The sequence below is a fragment of the Rhipicephalus sanguineus genome, chromosome 1 (assembly GCF_013339695.2).
Source record: "Rhipicephalus sanguineus isolate Rsan-2018 chromosome 1, BIME_Rsan_1.4, whole genome shotgun sequence".
Classification (NCBI taxonomy): Eukaryota; Metazoa; Arthropoda; class Arachnida; order Ixodida; family Ixodidae; genus Rhipicephalus; species Rhipicephalus sanguineus.
In genome coordinates this window covers 223,450,096-223,474,132 of record NC_051176.1, presented here as the reverse complement: position 1 = coordinate 223,474,132, position 24,037 = coordinate 223,450,096, and the positions used below count along the sequence as shown (strand labels likewise).

Sequence of the window (24,037 nt, the reverse complement as noted above, 5' to 3'; positions counted from 1 at the left end):
AAATGGCACAATGAAAAGACACGCAACATTGACGATGAAGAAGACATGAGGACATCAGTGTTGCGTTTCTTTTCATTGTGCCATTTCATAATGATGAACCCTCACGAACTTGCCCCACTGTCAGCGCTAATGTCAGTAGTACTCTGTTTGGGCACTGCACTGTTTAAAGGGGTCCCTGCAGCACATTTTCAGCATCGTCAGAAAACACTGCCGATCAGCAAGCGAGGCTCCTGAGAAGACGCGAGCCAAGCCTTATAGCGCAGCACACGGCCTGGAATTTACAATTAATTCTCAAAGTCAGCTAGAAATCGCTCCCTCTTCTTTCTACAAATGATGCCATATACCCCAATTACTGTGCCATATACCCAAAGTCCACGGCCCTTGGCTGATTTGAGCATCGTGAGCTGGATAGTTACCGTGGCCATGGCGAGACGCCACCATGTTCCCGTGTACCCGTGTGCAATCATACTGAAAGTTAGCCGCACGTTCGGAGAAAAAATGAAAAAAAAAGTGCTCAAGGTCATGACGCGCGTTGACGAAGGGACACATCTTCTTGCCCCCTTGTCATCCCCCTCCCTGCGTAGCTTTCAGCGCACTTATTGGTACGAAAGGAGAGAGAAAGCGCTTAAAGCGTGCAGCAAATCCCTGTAACTCCGGTCATACTTGAAGGATTCTAAAAATTTTTGTGGCAGTCGATTCGTGAGGCAATGAACTCCTTTAAAGGGGTACTGACACGTTTTTTCGAAGGCGAGTTTACTCTGCCATACAAATCTCCTGTATGCAGAGACGGCTCTGAGCAAGTGTGAAGCTCAGCAAATGCTGATAAGATATTTTAATTTGATATCAAAGTCAATTTTTCCATGGCGCACTTACTGACATCGACACTAGCTTGACGTCAGGCTACAGTACATATTCTGGTGACTTCACGCAGCAGTCCGGCTAGTTGTGATGACATTAGGTACCAAAACTTGGAAGATGGCCGCCTGTGCGTCATCAAAGCTACCAAAATGGCCGCTTGTGCGTCACCAACGGAGCCACGGTGCGGAGCAGCCGTGGAAACGTCACTATATATTGTGCGAGCACGTGACAAGAAGCTCATACCGTGTTGTGACGTCAGGGTACAGTAGGAACCGAAACTAGCTTTTAAAAACATACTGTAATTACTTTTGCAGGGCGCATTCGCGCTTAGCACTACCTTTCCTAGGCTCTTGAGGACTTGACCTTTCATTTGGTGCAAAAAAACGGGAACTGAAAATATTCGTGTCAGTACCCCTTTAATGAAGTCATTAGACGATTACTTAGAAAGGCGTTGCAGGGCCCCTTTAAGGGTAAATCTCACCGAAAATTCTTGAATCCTCTAGCATTTCCCAAATGCTTAGGAATGGATGGCTGAGTGAAAGAAGAGATATTATTTCTCCAGGACTCTACAAGTTAAACAAAATACTAACACAGTTTAGGATGCGTTCAAGTGGCAGTCCCGGTTATGGCTTACTTAAGCTGGAAAAATTTACAGGGTAGCTACAACATTACATTAGCCCAAGCCTACTACACTACCTATTCTGCTAACTGTACAATCCTAGCATAATAGCTAAGACAGTACCCAACTGCTGGAAATCCTACAAAACTTTTGTAAGAGCCCTCCAATCACTCACTATATGGTACACATACCCAAACTTCCAATTTGGTGAAAGAGGAATAGTCCAGAAGAGCAACCCTTTCTCGACAGGCTTCATACTCAGATTTCACTGCATCAAACCATGGCGGCTTTCCATATACATCAACTTTGGCTGAAGGCAGGTCCGTTCCTACAGCAGAGTACAAGTGCAAAAAAATAACTAAATAATAATAAGAAAGAAAGAAGAAAGAAAGCGCAGACGAACTTGGGTACAGCACCTTGAAACTGCTTAAAATATCTAATGTAACAGTTCTCGAAACACTCAAATGATTACATTATTGCCAATAATTGCTCTTTCAGAGCATCAAGTGAGACTGAGACATTAAAGCAAACCCCATTATGTCACAAAGTCATCATATTATCAACACAAAAAGCCTTTAAAGCAATACAAGCTGCAACCAGAAGCATACTTAAAAGTTCATTCCCTTATGCATGCATGAATTGTCCTTACAATGTTCACGATGTAAACTGTTACTTAACATGAGAAAACATTGGCTTATTGAAGAAGTTAAGACAAAGTGTAACGCTCACAATTAACGTTCATTGGAAGAAATTAATATTGTATGCGCACAAGAAATATAATGAGTAGATATAAGGGAAACAGTGATAACACCATGATATGGAATCTGAGAAGGTAATTTCATCCTGGTACAGTAACAATGAGGTCTGACTCACATGCATGTCAAAATATGATTGAATAAAGTATACAAGTCTCACAGAATAATTCAGAATGCCGGACAGGTGGCCACTTACCGGCAGAGCACACCGGTGGAAAAATACAGCTACATAATATCTGCACATGCGCAGTATCCTAGGCAAGCAAGCCTCGCACCCTAGTGCATCTAGAATGGCGTTGCTTTGCGCCAAAAGGCTAGCATTATGTGACTTTTAACGGTGTAACAGTCGCATGGCATAAATATACTGATCAGTCAGGAAAGCGCTATCGCAGTGATAAACGACGCCCATTATAACAAAAGACAGAAGGCATCCAAGCACACAAATGCACACACACACATGCGCTAATGATGCAATGCGCACGCACGCACACACACAGCGGGTCACAGCCTCCATCCACCCAGGCCCCCTAACCACAGCACTAAGGTCACCTTTTGGCACAAGGAAACGCCAGTCTAGATGGACTAGGGAGTGAGGCTTGCTGGCTAGGAAGACTGTGCACACGCAGACCATGGCCCTATTTTCCCACCAGCATACACCGCTGGCAAGCGGCTTCCTGTCCAGCATTCCGAACTATTCAGTGAGCACCTGTACACTTTGGATTACTTACTCACATCTGGCACTGCACCCCATGTGGGGGTATACACTACTCTATTAAAATGCGTTTATGTGTACTCTATCATTATCACAACACAAGTACAGGGAATATCGTAGAATCATACTTTGTTCATTCTAGTAATGGCATGCAGTATGTTAGTAAAACTTTGCTGTCGTTGTAACGCAACAATATCAACTTTAAAGATGCCATATGGTAGTGTTATCACTATTTCTCTCTCTTGTGTGTACTCATTCTGTAATAAATTCAGTTGTGAGTACAGCACTACGTCCGTATTGCACCTTGCTTGTCTGACCCATCTTTCATGCTACAACACATCCTGTTAAGTACAGTAGAAACCAAATTTCATTTATGTGGGCTAAATATTACTGAAGTTAACACAGATGACTGTGCTTGCCTGTTAGCTTGCCTAATTTTAAGGCATGATGATTATTTTTCATTCCAGACAAAATAAAATCTTCCAAATGCTGTGAAGTTCATCGGGGTTTAAAGAAAATGCATAATTACTTTAGGACAAATATATCTTTTCAAAGGCAAGAGGTAACATAAGTAATGACTTGCACATAATTTTGTACATGAACAGCATGTGGATTACATTTCTGGCAAAGCTTCGGCTGCTCACCTGTCAGAATGTTTGGATCACTAGATGTGTAATAGTGGGGCCTTTCATAACCCATTGTTTGTCCAAAAACAGCTCCAGCCAGTTTGAGACGAGGATATATGGGTGACATACGCAGCTCTCGGCCAGTTTGAAATTCCACAAAAGGATAACACAGCTTGTAATGCATGCCTGCACAGATATAAAAAAATGGCAGGAAACTGTGAACACACATAAGCTGTTTAAAAGCGTATACTGAAGCCTATTTACACGAGAAACAAACTCAGGGCAGGCAAAACAAAGTAGGTATGAGTATCAATTATTTTACTAGACTTGTACAACAAAGCAAATTATATGCATTAATAAGTGAGTGACGAGGCATGCATTTTGCTTGGTATGAACAACCTATCCATTAGGTTCATAACTGAAAATTTTGTTGAAGCGCACCAAAAAACAGACGAACAGAAGAGGCTGACAAGGACAGCGCTTGCAAGCGCTGTCCTTGTCAGCCTCTTTTGTCCGTCTGTTTTTTGGTGCGCTTCAACAAAATTTTCAATTATAAACGTGATCCAAGTGGCCCAACTTACCATCTTGCTGCTATCCATTAGGTGTGTGGCTGTCAGCGATTAACAAAATTTGTGGAGGAAGCACAGGTGTAAGTAGTGAAAAGACAAGAATTTATCTAATGAAAAAGAATTATCCTTGATCTGAGTAAGATTTTTAAAGTGCTTTAACATGAAAGACAATTGAATAGTATGGAGGAAGAAAATGAAAGAAATAATAGTAATAATAATAATATCTGGGGTTTAACGTCCCAAAACCACGATATGATTATGAGCGACGCCGTAGTGGAGGGCTCCAGAAATTTCGACCACCTGGGGTTCTTTAACGTGCACCTAAATCTAAGTACATGGGCCTCAAACATTTTCACCTCCATCGAAAATGCAGCCGCCATGGCGAAAATGAAAGAAAAGACCAAAATGCCCGGCCTTCCAAGGATACGCATTCCTGATTATGTCATTCTTATGCCGACACCATCCAATGCAAGCATAAATTTGACATCTGTCAATTTCGCCTAAACGGGTCTGCAAAAACTGATAAATCATGAGATCATCAAAACGCCTGCCCATATGCCTTTCCAGAAAAAAAAAAGAATAAGAAGGTCTGACGTTACTGTGCCTTTACTTAGGAAAACAATGTGCAATATTTGGTTGTTTTCTGCCCTCAAGAACTTTTGGTATCATCATCACAATCATTACTTTATTTTTGTGCCTCAAAACACCTGCAGAGTTACGCTTTTGGAGCCCAGTTCACAGTATATGCAAAATGGAGAGCCAAGCAAGAACATGTCACTTAAAGGGACACTACAGAGGAAGACTAAATCAGTTTATACTGGTCAGCTATTCTTCCAGCACTCAATGCCTGCTAATTTTAAGGTAGTGTATGGCATGGTAAAGGAAAATGATAATAAAAGTTTCATATCTTGAATTCTGCACCAGAACCCTAGTGCTAGTACATCAGCTTGGTGTTATCGATTTCAAGGTATTTCTAAGCTTGGTAAGTTCATTTTTAACAAGGACCGAGCAGATGCCATCAAAATTCATGACATCACAGCAAGCTGGTGCAGGAACTTCAAAGCAAAGTCACCACTCATCTTGATTTCTGGGTTTTGTTCTGGCTGACTATGCCACTACTCATGGTAAGAGTGGCTTTTTGGTATTGTACAAAATGCAATTGACTCAAAAGAAACAAAAGAAGAAAATGGCTTTCACCTTCGAGTTGTCTTAGGCGAATTCATAAGGAACCGTGTGACTTTTCCCTTCTTTCATCCCAACTAGAACACGGGAAGTTAACACAGGGAAAGGTGACATGGGGGAGAGAAGCTATGTGTGCGCTTGTAATGAAATGCGATCATTTGTTTGCAGTGTCATTCTGGTGTACACTAGTGCTGCTACTGCAAATATGAGCACACTATAGAGCGCGGCACTGGAACATGGCGGCACCCCGTCGTAAGAAGCGCATATGATCCCAATGGTACTCTTGATTTATGTCAGCTATCAGCCAATAGTAACAATCTGCTTTATGATGAGAAGAGGTTCTTGATGGAAAATGGAAAATAGAAAGGTGGGGGAGTGACACAGTAACTGTCTCTCGGTCGAGGACACAGAGCTGGTGCCAGCCTTCTGAAGAGGGAGAGGGCGCTTGAGACAATGGCAACTGCCCTTCTAAACTCTCCTTGCCGCACACAGCTACAAGATTTTGCTGAACTGTTCACAGCAGATTCTGTTTTCCGCAGTAGGTATTTTTTCACCAAGCAGGAAGGGTGCTTCAGGACCCCTTTAAAGCATGTTGCCAGAAACCAATTTATTTAATACTGCGAGTTGGCCTAGTTGGAATAAATTCATCTTGACAACATCTGCGCAATAACAAAGGGACAGAGAAGAGCAACACAAGGACTAGCGCTTTCTAACAACTGGTTTATTTTTCGGAAACGTTTGCTTAAGTACCCACAGATCTGAGCAATCCACACAATATAATTAATCAAAAATTACATTTAATCTCCCCCTATGGGCAACCATGGTGGGATGCGAAAGCATCGCAGGGGGTGCGCATCGAGTTTCCGTTTCTCTTATGTGACTTATGAGGCAGTGGTTGTCGAGGCGTTTGAATTACCGCTTGCCGATGCTGACGTTTATGTTCGGCTTCCTGAGCCTTCCTCTGCTCCGCAGCGGTGGCGCTGCCGCTGCAACTAGCGCTGACGTTGATATTGTTCATGGCGTTTCGCACACCGTTGCACAGAGAGAGAATGACGGAAGCACAGCGAACGCACACTTTTGCAGCCTCGCAGCTTTGAAATTCGCTTGCCGGCGTTGGCGTTTACGTTCAGCTTCGCGAGCGTCCATAGTGCTGTTGCGAAGCACAGTGCAACGCTTGCTGGCGTTGCCGTTTACATTCAGGTTCGCAAGTGTGTATAGCGCCGTTGCGAAGGAGAGTGCAACAGGAGTGAGCGCACGCCGCACTATATACGAGCGCACAGCTGTGGCAAAGAGAGAGAAACGGGAGAGGAGAAACGAAGCGGAGGCAGCGTTCACGCCACCTCCTCGCGTGAGCGCGAGGAGAGGGGGGAGAGTTGGCGCATGCGCAGTATGGGTGTGGACGCCGCAGAACGGACACTGCCCCGAGCATAAGACGCTTTTGTATCTAGTAACGCACATGGCACCATCGTATTATGTTTAATACTACATAGAATTCAGTATTAATATACGTAAGCACCAATTTGTTAAATGTATGAAGAATGCAGTGTACAATTTTCCTATGACGTGTGGTCATGTGTACCTAGGGCAGACTGGCAGATGTGTAAACAAGAGACTAAGGGGACACATGTCCAGTCTGAAATGACGACCTAGTACACATTTGGCAATGCGTTGTCAGGAGTGCGCATGCACACCCTGTTTTAGCAGTACTGCTATTATATCTAAGCATCGCAATCAAACTTCGAGGGAGATAGTGGAAGCTCTCTGTATTGAAAAACATTGCATTAGCCATCATCTGTTGCATTGCTGGAAAAGAAAATTTCGCTCCTTTCTTCGTATTTATAGGGCATGTTCTCACAGGCTGTGCTATATGCACTACTGATGAATTATGTTGTCTGGACTGCGCAGACCTGTGGGTACCTAAGAAAATGTTTTCGAAAAACTAAACCAGTTGTTAGAAAGCACTCGTACTTGTGTTGCTCTTCTTTGTCCCTGTGTTATTGCACAAATGTTGTCAAGATAAACTTGTTCATTTCTCCAACAATAAACAAATCAACAGGCTTTTTTTTCTGTCAAGTAATACAATACAAACATGCTTCAAGATAAAAATAAACATCTACCTAACTGTACCAAACAACGAAAACAATCCTTCTTCAGCCATTTATGTTTTGGTATTACCCCAGCAATGAAGAAACACAATACAGTGCAAGCAGCCTTGACTAATGAAGAACGTACCTGGTGCCTCCGTCATTCGATCTCGAAGAAAATGAGCATTATTATGGATCCCAATGAACCTCCGTATGTCAATGTCCCATAAGTCAAGCTTCGGCTCTCCTTTTGCAATCCATTCAGCTGTGACTTCACCCAAGCCACCAGCAGCCTCAATGCCAACAGACTTCATTCCAGAGGCCACAAAATAGTTCTTTGCCTATAAGGAAGTATAAATAGCATTGATAATTAGCAATCACGGGAGCACCCAGAGGGGGTTCATATGTCCTGACCGCACACCTTAATTTCTTAACGTATATCAAGAAGGGAACCTATGAGGTCCTCCCCATAGGCGGACTCCCTACTTCCCATAAACTGACACCCCCATGGCCCACCCACTTTCGGAAAAATCCTGTATCTACCCGTGCTAGCAATCAATGAAGTACTACAATAACAATGTTCTTATCAATAGTTCCATTCAATTCTTGGGGTTTTACATCCCAAAACCACAATATGATTATGAGGGACGCCGCAGTGGAGGGCTCCGGAAATTTTGACCATCTGGTGTTCTTTAACGTGCACCTAAATCTAGGCACATGGGCCTCGGCCATTTCGCCTGCATCGAAATGTGGCCGCTGCGGCCGGGATTCAATCCCGTGACCTTTGGGTCAGCAGTCGAGCACCATAACCACTAAGCCACCGTGGTGGGGTCATGTTCTTAACAGAGTTTCAAATACGAAGACTTTGTGCATCTAATGTGACTGATGTACTGTGCTACCTTTCCCCATCTCAGTGCAGAGATTGAACAGGAAGCTCCTGTACAACAGATCTTACTTAAAGGGACACTAAAGGGCATTGTTAGGCTGTTTAAGCACCTTACACTTTTGCAATAGCAAAACGGCTATTCTTATGATGAGGGGAGGTTTGCTAAGCAAGAAAACAAACAAAAACAAAAGGCATATAGAAACATACACTAAAATAAAAGAAACATGTTACCGCCCTATATTACCTACAAAGAGAAGGAAATGCATTACCATTACCGCCACACAAAAAGAAAAAATGCCCGTTACTTCTGCAATTACTCCATGATCAGGAATTTTAACCAGCGCACCTTCACTGCAGCAACCCACAATAACAATTTTATAAAGTTCCTAAGTACATTTCACATAAAACTTCTAGTCCAAACAATGATTTTATCCGAAACATTGATTTAACGAGAATATTTTGCACAAATGTGCTGTACCTTATAGTAGCCTTATAGTAGTATAGTGGCCTAAAGTTGCCTGTAGAGTTACATGTGATGACTTCCAACTCTGTGGCACATGGTGAAAACCATTTTCCTCATTACAAAAATGAGCAAAAATGACATTAAACCAATATGAAATTTAATCATCAACACTCTCCGCAAAACATCACTGAACTCTAAAAAAATTTACAGTAATTATGACGACGTGCTTCTACTAACAAAATAGATATGCAAATTTTGTTGCAATAAAGAGATGCTCAAATGGCATAGCTCTGGAAGAAAAATATATCTGCACAGATAAACAACTTTTTTTTCACCTTAACCTGTATTAATACCACAAAAATTTAAAGTGTTTATGTGAAGTTACTCAAGGTCAGCTTGTTTCGCTCAGGAATTTATTAACCAGAATGTAGCCTTAGTTGCAGATACAAAGCAATAACCTGCAGAAATTCATTTCTACGAAAGCATGTCCATACAGTTGCTCCATGTGGGCCTCATATGGTGGACTACACAGCACTTGTCAAGTTATGAGCGGTGAGGCCCTACCCTTGCCACTGGTAGTCAGAATTATACACAAGTAGCTTCAAGTCACAATTTGCCCCACAATTTGCCCCACACAACAAAGCGACCCCACATGGGGTCACTTTGTCAATGCTTGGTGGGCTGACCGCTGCGACAAAAGAATGTCGGAGCGAGCTCTGAGAAGGCAGCGCCTATAAGATGTGTATAAGTTTTGTGTAAAACTCCTAGGATAATTGGAATAGAAAATAACTAGTAACATGACACCTCATGTTACCGAAAAATGGCAACTAAGCACATTGAGCATTACAGTTTCAAAATGGTAACGAGTATGTTACTAAATTACCAAAAAAAGCAACACGTCACCAGAGCCCTTCAATGTTTTTAATAGTCACGAAACTGCTGCCTCAGTTTTACATGGAGCCAGCAGCCGCCGCTAGAGGCACAGCTATGCATGAGAGGGCACGCAGATGCTGTTACCGCTGTGGTGGTGCATGGGACAGCCTTGGTGTTCTAGCTTTCTAAACTTCCACAACGGTCGCTTTACTTTAACGCATTTACTTTTAACATTCAGCATGCAGAAATACCTCCCTCAATGCGTTTTCTGTCTGGAAATGACGCCCGGGAGAAAAAAAAGAAGTAGCTCAAAACATGCAGCTTGCGGTGGTATAAGCCGAAAAAATACAATTCGGGGTTTACAAACCAATACCATAATATGAGTACGAGGAATGTCGTAGCGGGGGACTTCTGATTTTTGCCACCTAGGGTCCTTTTACAAGCACCTAAATGTGTTGTTGCATCTTGCCCCCATTGAAATGCGGCCACCGTGGATGGGTGAGCGCCTTTCGTCTCAACACTACAATAGGTCTAGCTTTTTAACATTTGCATGACATTAAACACTGTGCATTCGCAACAAAGCGCCAGTGGTGCCACTTGTAAAGAGAGGCAAAAATACGAGCTGTTACGTGCCCTTTTGCCCGCAAGCACCCGCAAGTGAGCGCAATCTCTCGGTTGTGCCAGGTTGCGCATAGCACCAAATGCTTCGGCCACCACAGCAGTTCAATTTCTGTTAAACTGTGAGCGGTATCAGAATCCTTCTGGCTGCACCTTACCAGATCAAAACAATCGAGAGTAGGTATTTTGCATAGTTCGTGCACACACGGGTATACTTCGACTCAAAATTAAAATTGCGACTTTCCTGCCGCGGTATGGCCCGCTTCCATTTCTTGTGCTGCTGCTTGCCTAACGGTAGAGAAAATAACGACACTTTTTTGGTCATTCCCTTGTAGCCGGAACGGCACCCCGGCACGCAACACGTTAGGCATCATCGTCCTGAGACAATGTTTTCGCTAACTCAAACACATCATATCCAGCAGCTCATCTCGCGCTGCATGAGCATTTCAATACAGGAATGGCGCGAACGATGCCCTCTGAGGAGCAGGGCATTTTTGAGTAGTGTACGAAGCTCTCCCATCGCATGACAGTGGAGTTTCATGACCAAATGGGCATTGAAGGACTCTGACGTTACTAAACGCATTACTAGTAATATAGTATAACTGTTGGGATTTAACGTTCCAAAACCACGATATGATTATGAGGGAACCTGTAGTGGAGGGCTCCGGAAATTTTGACCACCTGGCGTTCTTTAACGTGTACTTAAATCTAAGTACACGGGCCTCAAGCATTTTCGCCTCCACCGAAAATGCGGCCGCCGCGGCCGGGATTCAATCTCACAACCTTCGGGTCAGCAGTCAAGCACCATAACCACTAGACCAACATGGCAGGTTAACATGTTACTAGAAACACCGTTACTTGTAGCACGTTAGTGCTAACACTTCTTCTCCATAATGCTTTGCGGCCTGGCTAATCACTACCAAGGCCATAATGATATGCTTAAGGTTGCTTAGTTATATCTAGAGGCCGGATGTTCAGGCATTAAAAAAGCGTGTTTCAGGCACCATAAATAGGCAGGCAAAACCACGTTTTAGGCCTCCAACATCGTAAATATAGGCACAATAAATTTTTACATAAACGCAAACCATTTCAAATGAAGACGTGCCCGACTTGTATCTGCGACAGGAAAACAAAAAATATCATTATGATGGCACAAAGGTGCCAACTGTTGAACATAGCCGAGCAACTGTCCTGTGTCCCGCACAGTTCGCAGAACACAGAGTCTCCGTTTATTCCGTAGCATGGCGAGTCAAGTGTCCACTGTTGAATCAACACACTCCTGGGTGTCTTTCTTTTCGGCATGGCTCAAAAGGGCAGAGCAGGAGCAGATAGCCAGACTGCTAAAGGACCAGAAGGGACGGATGCCTCCTATTGGCCGGGTCTAATCGCGCAGAGCCAATTTCTCCCAAGGCAGTGAACACTTTAAAAAGTAAATTATAAAGCAAAACAAAAGCCACTTGCACGTTACATTTTTCTTCTTTTGTTGTTCACTCTTATATCACCTGACGTCTCTCCATGGCTTCACATTCGCCAACCGCTCGCGCCACGTCAGCACGGTCGCATATTCTGGCCGGTGCATCCCATTTCACTGCTGCTAGCGGTTGTATTCCAGGAGTTGGTTGAAATACAGGGCTATGTTGAACCCCACAGAGTTCTGAACAATGTTGCCCGGTAACATGAATAATGGCCTCAAACTGCCCCCGAAAGCAAAACCTGAGGCTAAATAGTGTTCATATAGGCGCCAGTATTGAAAATAGGCATTTAAAGGCATTTGTAAGCATTTAGGCACAAACGCCAAAATAGGCATTCATAGGCACTATAAAAACACTGGGTTTTACAGGGTTAACCTCCAATTCATGCTCATATATCAAAGTGGAGTGATAGGAGTGCAAGGAACGAAATAGGCATTTGCTTAAAATCCGGTCTCTAGTTATCTCACAAGATGACCAGGTGTCCATGCATTTTTATTAGCAAGCATTAGCTTAAAACACAGACAGTGATGATAAAGAATGCAAGTCATGGTATTAAATGTCCATTCTGCACACAGAGACGTTATATAGCTCTGCTTCATATTACTATGTGACATCAGATAATGAAATACCTAGCATAAAGAAAGGAAGAAAAGTTGATAACAAACCCACTCAGAAGGCCATCTTAACATGGTGAATAGAAATTTACACAGCTCACCTCAGGAGCTTCTCCTATGATCCAACGACAATCGGGTGTAAAGCTTTCAGGGCAATTATAAAGTCTGTCCACTGCCACGTTTCCCAGTTTTGGAAAGCGAAAAAGAATTTCCTTCAACAGGACATCTTTTAAAACAAAGCAAGAGAACAAAATCAGGCTTTTCTTTCCTGAAATCCCAACATGCATATCAGTACTCTTCAATGCTAATTTAAATACTGTGAATAAAGCAGAGCCAGCAACTAAAAATGAAAGCTTTCATATGACTAATATGACTTCATTGAATATTCCAAGGCAGGTTACCCCTATTATACAAATTATACAAGCTCTGCACTTCCCAAATCACAAGTATGTGTCTGATTAGCACATCTATAATTTCAATATTATATATAAATAATAATTACACATTACTGCACCAAGATCAAGTTTTTCTAAGCATTTAATGTATTAATACTTTAATATTAATTCCAAGAAAAACACTAGTAACTAACAATTACTCAATGCAAAAAATTAAAGAATTTCACATATGTATCTACTATCGGCGTCAAATGAAACGTGAACAGTGGCAAGCATTAGCAATGCTATAGCGCGCACTGTCCAGTTATCACCATTGACAAGTGCACACATCCGGTTTGGCAGCACTGCGTATGCGCGCACCTGTCCATGGTGATGACTGGACGGCGCACACAATACTATTGCTAATGCTTGCCGCTGTTCGCATTTCATTTGACGCCGATAGTATACTCGACCGTAAGCACTTCTTACCATGAAATTAAAAAAAAAACTCCTTCATAAATTGAATGCACTGTCTCAAATAAAATGAGGTACTGCATAATCAAACTAAATTATTCAGTCAGTTCTCAAGTTGGACTTTGAGCATCAGGCAACTGTAACCCTTTTTTATTGGTTTCTATGCCCATCAGATGAACTTTGAGGCATGTGGAGTTCATCATGGTTCGCTACACACTCAAACACACTCAATGCAAAAATCTTCTGTGCATCATGTATATCAAGACCAAGTCATGTGTCAGAAGCGTCAGCATGATTGGGACATGTCTCTCAGGAAATGTAAGCTACAAATATTGCCTAGATAAGTGTCAAGCATGAAGATTAATGCAAATTGGGATCAGTGAATGGCTAACGGAAAATTGCAAAAAAGAAGATAAGATCAAACAGCTTACAGAACTGATCCCAGTCTTCTGGAAGTGTTCCCAGTTCTCCAGATGGAAGGATGCTCAGATCAGCTGGCTTACATTGTGGTTCAAAGCCACCAGCAAGATATGCTCCTTCATGCGCTCTCAAGTAAAAGTGGCCATCACAGTCATGAATCACTGCATAAACACCAGATAAAAAGACCTTTAATTACAGAAAAATTCCTACTACAGCATTCTAGCTTCACCTAGACTATCAAAGGCCACTCAAAATTATCCTGCTTCTGCAAATATCAATAGTACACTTTTGCTGTTTTAAGATATGCATGCATCTACTTCAATGAAAAAAATCACACTACACAAAAGATTACTTTTTACATCCCGCAGAATTCCGACATTAAATGCCCTTCTTCTACTGTTTTAGCTTATTCAATCCCCTATAAAAGGACAATTTTATTTTCTGAGACTCTATGGACGAAGTTACAGAACACAAGGGTAAGAAAAAAAGAACTGAGAGGCTTAAATGCCTTCAGTTACAACTACATAGTATGTGGGAATGTCATAGCAATCTCTTTTTTTTAAGTCAGACCCCATGAACTTAACAGAAAATAAAGCCAAGGAAAGCTTAAGGGTAAATAACGGCACATTTTAATCCATGTGAAGAAACAAGACCGAAAACGGAACTGATGAAAAGACAACTTGACACAGGGAATTGAACACTGCATTATGTGCACATACTAGCACATGCATTCCATAGAGAGGGCCTTGGAGCAGAACATTCATTTCTAGAAATGCCACAATAGACAGAAATGTTACATCAAGGATAAGAGCGAACATTTCAAATTATAGGTAAAAGTATATCCAAATGCACTATGTTGTATCAAAATAAGATTCCTAGTGTGAGAGCTCTAAGCAGTCCAAGTTTGTTTTCATTCAACTTGGTCCACAGTGGATCTTTACTCGTGTATGTTGTCCCATCATTACTGCCTGCCATGTTTTCTGAGGTGTTCCACAGGGGCTGGTGTTTGGCCCAGCCCTGTTTATGATGTGTTTATTGTATCAAATTTCAGGTTGAACCAGAAATAACATTAGGGCTGTATGAAAATGACTGCTTTATTTACAGTACAGTACACAATGTGAAATTAAAATTGATATCAGCAAGGCAGCATACAGTATGTGCATAAAAAGAAAGAACATGTATTTTTACCAACAAGCTGATGGGGTCAGCTCTGCCGCAGACAGAATCTTTCAAATACTCACGGACAACAATTACCGGCGCATCAATGTGTTTCACATATTAGTAGCACCAAAAGGTATCCTGGTCCCAGATAAGTCATCTTCATAGAAAACTAGCAATGGCTAGTGCAAATGCAGCAGTACTGTCATCAAATCATAGACAGTCCACAAGGCCCTCTACTTTTAGGATCACGGTAACAATTGAAAAATAGTACTAATACTCTGTGCAGTCTATTTAATAAATCACATCGCAATTCAAACAATGTCAAGCCGCCAATTCAGTCAGTTCAAGATTTGCTAAGCAAGAAAACAAACAAAAACAAAAGATAGTAAATGTTGCTATAGCATCATTTATGAAGTTATAAAGATGCTATAGCAACTTCTTTATTGCAATTGCATCACTAACAACAAGGGAGACTATGTAAAGCTACCCCATCAGCACTCATCCAAATTAAGTCACATTCTATGTATCAGACCTACTCTTTCATGCACATTTTCTTCCCATCTTTTATGAAAATTTGGAACAAGCTACCGAATGACTGCTCAGTCTACGGACACATTTGTTGCAAAGCGAAATTCCGTAATCAGCGCAAAACAAATGCATGAAACACAACTTTATTATAGTTGACCTCACCTAATTAAACTTTGATGACACTGATGAAAATTTATTAAATTAACTGGCGCATTGAACTTAAAGAAAAGAGTGAAAAAAATCTTGAAACATTGCTGTGTTATTAGAGGAGTACTTGACTAGTTCTATGGAACCCTAAATCTAATGTGCATTCAGCTTTTATGGTTCAAAGAAAAAAAGGAATTAATATCCAAATCTAATGTAAACCCAATTTTACAATTTAAAAAAGAAGTTGCATGCCTCCAATTCTGGCAATCGTAAAAAAAAAGCATGTTTGCAGGATACATCTTAGTTAGTAGAAATTTTTTTCATTCAATGCCATCATAGTCAAATTCGAAACTTTTCATCCAATGGAGTCATCCTTTGCGGTACGGTTCCCTGCATTAAATGTTACAAATTTTTATTGCGATAGCGATTATATGGACACTCAAGGCACATTTTTACCGTCACCATCATGTCCCATGCAAAGTTCAAATTGATAACATCACCCCACGCCTCGCATGTTCTATGTGCGTGTGAAAGCATGTGTGGACTGCCAACGGTAGCAGTTTAAGCAGAAATCAAATGCACCGGCCGTCTACATCGCACTAAGGCGCATGAAGGGGTGCCAGAAGGGGGCCTGTGTGACATTGACCTGTGTCGCTCAGGCAGGAACTGCTAACTTTGATGAAACGAGAGCGGCAGCACATGATGGCATGCACACTATCTTTACAGAGATCAGGAGACTGCTCATACCTTTGCATATCCTGTGCTTTCACCACTTACTTTACGCTTAAGTGATAGAGAACACGAAGGTCACTTTGCTCGCTGCAGCGGCCGTGTTCCCTAACACCACCGTTTTGTTGAGTTATGCCAGATCGGATCCTAAAGGAGCTAGCTGGTAGCCTCAGTTCTTGTAACATTCCAATTTGTTGCCACCATATTCACTGCTTTGCCATTGCGGTGAAGTTGCGATTTTTTTTATGATTCCACAACCATGACGATGTTGGCCCACATCCTATACTTTGCCAGACTGTTAAAGCCTCCAAGATGAAAAAAGCATGTGACAGTTTCATTGCTGCTGCATTAGGAGTAGCACATAAAATAACTGCCTCATGAATGAGTTTTCAAAACGAAAGCAGTGCACTGATGACTGCCAACGCGAACAGAAACTTGCCCTGTTGTCACCTTGTAATGAGAATGGTGATGATTCTGGCACTGACAATACGCTGTTGCCAATACCATGAACACAGTTTCAGCTTGAAGTTTCAAGTTTATTTTGCATTTCCCTTTTTTCTTTACAGCAAACAACAAAGAAAATGCAAGGGCAAGGAACAAAAAACTGCACAGCAGCAGCTTTACGGGGTTCATGGCCCCTTGGTTTGACAACCAAGCTTCATATCTCAATGCAACATGCAGGCAGTTTTCAAAGCCAATTTATGGCGCTTGCTAAATCAAACAGAGTAATCAATCATTATGAGCTGCCATTTTCTCTTGAAACTCTGTCAAGCGCAGGCTGAAAAGTGGAATTTCTAGTGGGAGATCACATATCTTAGATCCAACCACTGGCCCTTAGTGCCACCAAGACAAATGCTGCAGCCATTGGAGTCATGACTGTGGTCATCATTGGAATTAGGCATGTGAAGGCTGGCAAGTCACGTTCAAAATATATGGCAAGGGCCAATTTCAATATCAAAATAACCAATTCTGGCTCTTGTATACATGTGTGAAAACAGACCAGAACCTTTGGTTTCAATTAAAACAACCAACAAGTATAATGTACCAAAGTTAAGTCTGTGGAAGTCCATTACGCTCTGCACTGTGGGTCTGTCACCTCTCCAGCTTGCTTGTTTTATGTTCCTATTAACGCGATAGCGTTAGAGAGCTCGTATCGCAGAAATTCCACCGTCGGCGTCGGGGCCGTTGGTTGTGAGCGAAAAATCATCATCTTGTCCGTGACCGAAAAATCGAAAAAGCTGCAAATAAAATAAATAATAAAAATGTTGGGTCCGAGTGAGAATCGAACCCAGGCCGTCTGCGTGTCAAGCAGGTGTTCTACCACACAGCCACGCCACTCCTTGGAGCTGCACTAAAAGTAACTTTCCTGCTTCCCAAAAATATGCGTCCTGTATACAGGTGTCAAAGTACGAGATGTAATATCGGAGTAATATTGCGTGGTACAAGCGTACATTGCCATCGGGCGTCACACCATGTCAATATCATAACGACTTGGTGGTTTAAAGCCAACCGCCCATTACAAAAGGCACATATTACTGCGAGTATTCCCTTAAGACCACGTAGTGGGTGCATCGCAACTTCGAAAAAGTTTCTCGTGCATAATAGCTCCTGGTTTAAAGCATGCTACCCATTACATAAGGCACACACCTTAGTGCGGGCATTCTGTTAAACACTCGTAGTGTTGGAACTGCGCACTAGGAACAGAATATCGCTATCGCGTTCAACTCTTAAAGGCGAAGCTTAAGCGTCCCCCAATTTTTGCATTTTTTAACATTGCATTTCTTTCTTGTGACATATGCTGATTCCTACCATGATTTTGCTCACAGCTATGGCATGCTGTCCCATTGTTCAATAGTATAAGTTAGGTTTTGCTCTACATACTTGATCTGTTACATGCCAGTAACAGAAGGGTAAATTCATTTCTGAGCATCTGGTTCTTTCGATGTGTTGATCCATCAAAGTTACACATAGCTAGACCACTGTATTATCTTGAACCATGTTATTTCAATGCCCATTTTATTACTCCACCAAAACTGTTCGGGAATTCTTGTAACTTAGCCTGCTTATAAAGATGCTTTAAGAGACTGTAATAATGCTGCATAGTTTTAGAAAATCTGTCTCTATAGCCAGGAACAATATCTCAGAGGATTACTATGCCATGTCACAACACTTACCAGGCATGTCAGGATCCATGCCTTCCACAGGTAAGGTGTGGAGGAAGTGGTGCTCACATGGGTACAGAGGAACCTTAACTTCAGGTATGCTCATTTTACCGAGGTGCCGGCCAAACTATTGTAAGATAGGAATACATACAACAATAACCAGTCATCCAGATTCGACGCTAAACAATTGTCATGTATGATGTACACTAATTCAGCAGCTTTTAACACAAGGCATACTTACTTGTGGTGTTCATTAAGTTTAATTTTATTAAAATTCAAGATCCTCCAATTTTCGAAGAGCATTAACAATAGTGCCAATACCATACAGGTAATCTCACCAATGTCAGGGTGATCAACTCAACAGCCCCAACACATGATCATATTAGCTGTGCACATATGCTCCTCGCAAAGCACGAAAAGTACATTGGATAATGAAGTGCTCTAACAACAAATGCACAAAAGAATTATTGTCGATTCATTTATTATAAGCCGGAATGAGAGTGGTGATGCTATCCAAAGTAGGAGGAGGTGAACTCTCATACATGTCCAAATAAAGAATACTATTTTATACAGTGATAAAGGAAACAATCACTTCAATTAGTACACAAAAGACATGAGGGAGATGGGGAGGAGCCAGACATTGAGGAGAGTCAGTAGAATACTACTAATGTTGAAGTGCTGATTAAAGTGTGGTTTGGCACATATAGCAATTCTGCAGCACCGGTTATACTGTGGCTCGGTGCATATACCAACGCGGCAACCCAAAAGGCACACGATGCTTGCTGGACATGTGAAAATACTACCAGTGCAATCTCTATACCAACTTCTTCATATTAATGCTTTGAGGGTTTTTGCCGTACATGTACAGTGGCGGTTTTCCGTCCCGCGAGGTCTTTGCCGTACAGGTACGGTTCCGACCGTCCATTTGAAATTTCGCGCCATAATGATGATGCTTGCCCACTGCGAGGTGCTGCCACCTCCTAGGACTTACAAGAAGCGTGAAATTTGATTGTGCTAGCTTCTTGCGGAGATAAAGAGAACTGATTTCTAGCTTCAGCGCATCGTGCGGCTTAAGGCAACGCCCTTTCGCGATTTTGGTTTCGCCGTGTGATCGCAGCGGTGGCACCGAAACTTGATTTTTATCTTTATCGGCACTCGCTTGAAGGGGTGGCAGAAGTTGATTTTCATCTACATTGGCAATGCTCTTTCATTGTTTGTCACCGGCACTCATGAGATATTCTCGCTTTCCTTGTTTACTGAATTTCCTTCGAGTTCTTTAGATGCATGGTAAAGCGGTGATATGGCCGAATGAACTGCCCGTTCTCCTGACACCAACAGCGATGACTTTTACAACTATGATTTTGCTTTTGTTTTACGTGCGCTGACTGCGATAAGGTGCTGTGCATAGACCCGTGTTTCAAGGCATACCGCACACTGAAATACTATTGAACATTTTGCAATTCTGAGTGATGCTGACACCAAAATACCCTTCCTAATTTTTTTTACAATTTTGTCCCGACTTTACATTGTGTGCATTAAAAATCCACAATAAAGTAATTTGACCACCTGGGAAAGTTTTTTTCGAAAAAATGCAGCCCTCAAAGAGTTAAGCTTTAGAAAGATGAGGCATCAGAATATGGAAAATTAGACATGAACACTGGCATATAATGAAGAGCAACCTATACTTGCTATTACTTTTAAATACAGTATCCCACCATCACCCCACAAAATTCCTGGCACACTCAGCTTTTGGGAAGGTAGTCACAATGAATGTGGCCAGTGACCATTACACCAGGCTGATTCATGTGCACATCAGTAGTTCCTTTTATTTCTCTAATTTAATGAGGAAGTTGGCTAAAAATTCCCAAGACTCGGCTCCGCGTGGCATGCATCATGAAGCAGTCAAATTACAAGATGATGCAATTGTAATAATTTCCTGAACGCATTAAGAATTAAGGCCCCATAAAGTGATGAAGAAGAAGGTTGCAATCTATTAAGGCAAAAAAAGTGTGACAAAGGTTTTGCATTGATACTCTTCAAAGGTGCTTTACAGGTTACTCCGTGGCCCAAGTAGCTTGTCTTAGAGTAAGCTATATCTTCAGCCACACAGACAGTGAATAAAAGCTGAATACTGACAACAGTACTCACATATCCAGCTGAGTTCACAAAATATTCACAGCGTATAGTTCCCCAGTTGGTTTCCACATCATGTATATTCTGGCGGCCATGTGCAGTGACTTTTTCAACTGAGCAACCTTCCACAATTTTAATGCCTGCAACAGAACAAAATATTAGTGCGTAGTTAGCTATCAGCATAAACATCAGAGCACTGTCAAGACTACAAGCCTGCTCTAAAATTTGCAAAAACAATAGTTTTGTTGAGACATAAGACCAAATAAGGTTGCTCTACGGTGGAGGCTCGGCAAGTCATTAATAGCAGTTAAAGTCAGCCTTCGTTTATGTTAAATACAGAATAACTGCAACACTTAAATATTAATGAGAACTAACAGACAATAATGCCAAGGAAAGTACAGGGGATGTTATTTGCAGTAATTATGATATAAATGTGAAGAAATTAAAGTGGACGAAAAGATAACTTGCCGCTGGCAGAGACAGAACCTGCAATTTTCGTAGTATTTATGATATAGATGTGAAGAAAGTAAAGTGGGCGAAAAGATAACTTGACACTGGCAGAGACTGAACCCGCAACCTTTGAAGGTTGCAGGTACGGTCCCTGCCAGCGGCAAGTCATCTTTTCGTCCACTTTACTTTCTTCACGTTTATATCATAATTACTACAAATAACATCCCCTCTACTTTCCTTGCCATTATTTTCTGCTAGTTCTCATTAATATTGTAAAGAAAAATGAGCCCTTAAAATTACCCTTCTAACACTTAAAAACTAATTTTTTGCGAGTGCCCACATCTGTCCAGAACTGAGATGTTGGCATCGCCTTCCCTTAAGCATGTACAGATAAGTTTTGCATTTTTCGTTTTTTCTGCCATTGTGCCACCTTTCAGTCGACAGTCAGCGTTCGTGTTATCACTATAATCCCTTTTTGTGTCTATGTTGGTAAGCATACTTTACAGAAATCCCTAGCAACTTACTTGAAAATTAAATGTAAGTATCACACACAACAGACATACTTCTGGGAAGGGTACTGTACACTTGGAGGTGCATGCACCTGTGTGTGGACAGACGATAGGGTAATGGTAATAGAAGGCAGTGAATGGTGCTTTAAATATAATTTGTTTTAGCTTAGGTCTCACTGTCGTACAGAGGTGTAGGTTTCCCATTTGCCCAGGTGTTAGAAGGGTGATGGGTGTCAAGCCGTACTACCTGTGCGGTGACAAAAAAATGTCTGTCACTGCTGCGAGCAAAATATTGAACTTTGTGCAATGTTCATTCCAGGACTGCATCAAATTTCTAGAACAAGATGCCGCTGCTAATTAGGGCTGCTATGGCATGCAGTCTGAGGAGGCGAAGGAGGCCCCTCATAGATGAGAACCACCCAGCTGTTTTACACTTTGCAAACATGATCGCCACCATGTGAAATATGCCCATACTTGTTTGTTCGCAATGCCCAAACCTAGTAAGGGACCTTATAATATCTTATGGTGCCTCCGAGCTTTTTCTCGCTTCTTAATGTGCGTATCTGTTATTAACAACTGCAGCCACAGAAAATGAAGCTGTGAAAACCTGAAAGATATTTTCCATTATCTGAATTATGCTGGCTTTCTGCAACCAAGCATGCACATCAATAGAGAGATTGATATTTGATGAAGGGATTCACAATTCCATCTGCCCTCAGTCTGCTAATATTTATCCTGCTGCAGCTGCCCAAAGTCAAACTTAGCTACAGTCCAGCTGAAGCTGAAAGCAGGTGCACTGCAGATAACCAAAATCCCTGACCTGAAAACAGTGAACTGCTAAATATAAGTGGTTTAAAAGCCTTAAATTCTGCATAAATTTTTGTGTAATAGGTTCTGGCATGTATGTGTGAGTAGAGTGGGAAAAAGGAAATCGGAAAGTTATGTTCAAAACATCAAAGTCGCATCGTACCCATCTCAGATGCTTGTTCAGCAAGTACTTTGCAGACAAGCGAAGGGTCTGCCACGCCATCACCAGGCACCCATAGAGCGCCCTGCAAGAGAGACGTGTAACACTTCAAGATCTGACGATATCATAAGGTTCACATTTCTACAAACTAATGCAATACAATTCATGTGTCTCATTACTTCCATAAAAATCTCTTCCTGCAATCACTTCCAGAGTAATACAGACCAAGACTGAGTCAATGTTGTTGACATTTCGACATTATTCTTAAAAGGTGAACCATACATAAAAAGCTTATTCAAGTCTCAAAGGAAGGAACATCTAAAAAAAATGAAAGCCACAGCAGCCACAGCAAATATCACGGAATATGGTATATCATGAATTACAGAGACGTTATCAGTGAATCTTTTAATAGAGCACAGCTTTCGTTGTTTCAGAACAATAAGACAAAAAAAGAAAATTGTTTCCATTGAAAAGCAAACTCTTTTTCATGGCCCGATTAAACAATGTCAAAATATAAGACAGTGGCGCAAAATGGGACAAGGACGAAACAGGAAGAAGAGACGTATACCTGTTTCGTCCTTGTCCCATTTTGCGCCACCGTCTTGTATTTTAACTATGCACCAACTAGCCCAGCAACAAATTTTATTGAACAATGTCAACTCTAGCATGACAGTATGTAACTTGTTTCTCTTGATAGTTACTAGTATTTAAATATAAATAAAAAAGTTTAAAGGTGAGAAGTGTTACATGAGCGAGCACCAAAAACTTCAAACTTACCACATGCATAAGGAACGTCTTATAAGCACGCTTCCCACTTTTTTCGCCAATAAATACACAATACTTCTTGCAATGCAACTTGAGTACCAAGCAAAGAGGTTAACAAGGTCACTTACTTCTAACAAGTCAGTTGTGATATCTGGAGCCTTTGACTGTGCCTCTGCTGGAGACAGCAAATGGCACTCAAGGTTTAGTGACCTAAAACATAGACAACAACAACGTACAAAAGGATAACACATTACTGTGTGGTGTACCATGTGTCAAAAAAATACAGTTGCAAAAAGTGTTTACACTACAGAGAGCATGCAGATAGCAATGTTTCAGCAGTTCTTGGCAACGATGATAACAGATGGTAACAGCAACAACAAAAAATTCGGCAGATCCCACGCCTTGTGAGAATTGGTTTCATGCGAAGAAATCAGCAAGTAGTTGCCTATGCTGCATTTTTTGGCTTTGAGCCAAGCGTCACAAGGTGGCTCAAAGTATTTTTGTAAGCATAGTAGTAGTGTGCACGTCCTGGCTTTACCAGGCACGTCGACTACACTGGTGTTTAAAGGGTAAATTATGGTCTGACGCAACGTCAGCACTCACTTTAGAGTACAGATGTCAGTATTATCGAAACGAAGTGCACTTTACGGTGCGATGATGTGAATATCATACGTAATTTTGGTTAGCGTATTCCTCCGGGGTGGAGCAACGCTTGAATATAACTTGCTGAATCATAGGAATACAAAGTAATGTTTATTAGACTTCTATAAAAGCAGAGCCAACACTGGAACCACGGTTTACGTTAACCCGGCATGAAACCTGTGTCACAGGAGTACATATGTAATGTTTACTGCTCTGTGATAAAATTAGATAGCCAGCACTGCAAG

At 41.6% G+C, this 24,037-nt stretch overlaps 1 protein-coding gene across 1 annotated transcript in view; it reads right to left on the bottom strand.

Moving 5' to 3' along the window:
• LOC119373146 (pyruvate dehydrogenase phosphatase regulatory subunit, mitochondrial) overlaps positions 1-24,037 on the bottom strand; it is a 70,752-nt gene that overhangs the window by 30,221 nt on the left and 16,494 nt on the right. The window contains exons 5-13 of the mRNA XM_037643186.1: positions 23,279-23,360; positions 22,389-22,470; positions 20,475-20,599; positions 18,339-18,453; positions 13,611-13,760; positions 12,433-12,557; positions 7,554-7,746; positions 3,589-3,756; positions 1,669-1,805 (exon numbers count right to left, since the gene is read on the bottom strand). Of these exons, the coding sequence (XP_037499114.1) occupies positions 1,669-1,805; positions 3,589-3,756; positions 7,554-7,746; positions 12,433-12,557; positions 13,611-13,760; positions 18,339-18,453; positions 20,475-20,599; positions 22,389-22,470; positions 23,279-23,360 (1,177 nt within the window). The remainder of the gene's footprint in view (positions 1-1,668; positions 1,806-3,588; positions 3,757-7,553; positions 7,747-12,432; positions 12,558-13,610; positions 13,761-18,338; positions 18,454-20,474; positions 20,600-22,388; positions 22,471-23,278; positions 23,361-24,037) is intronic.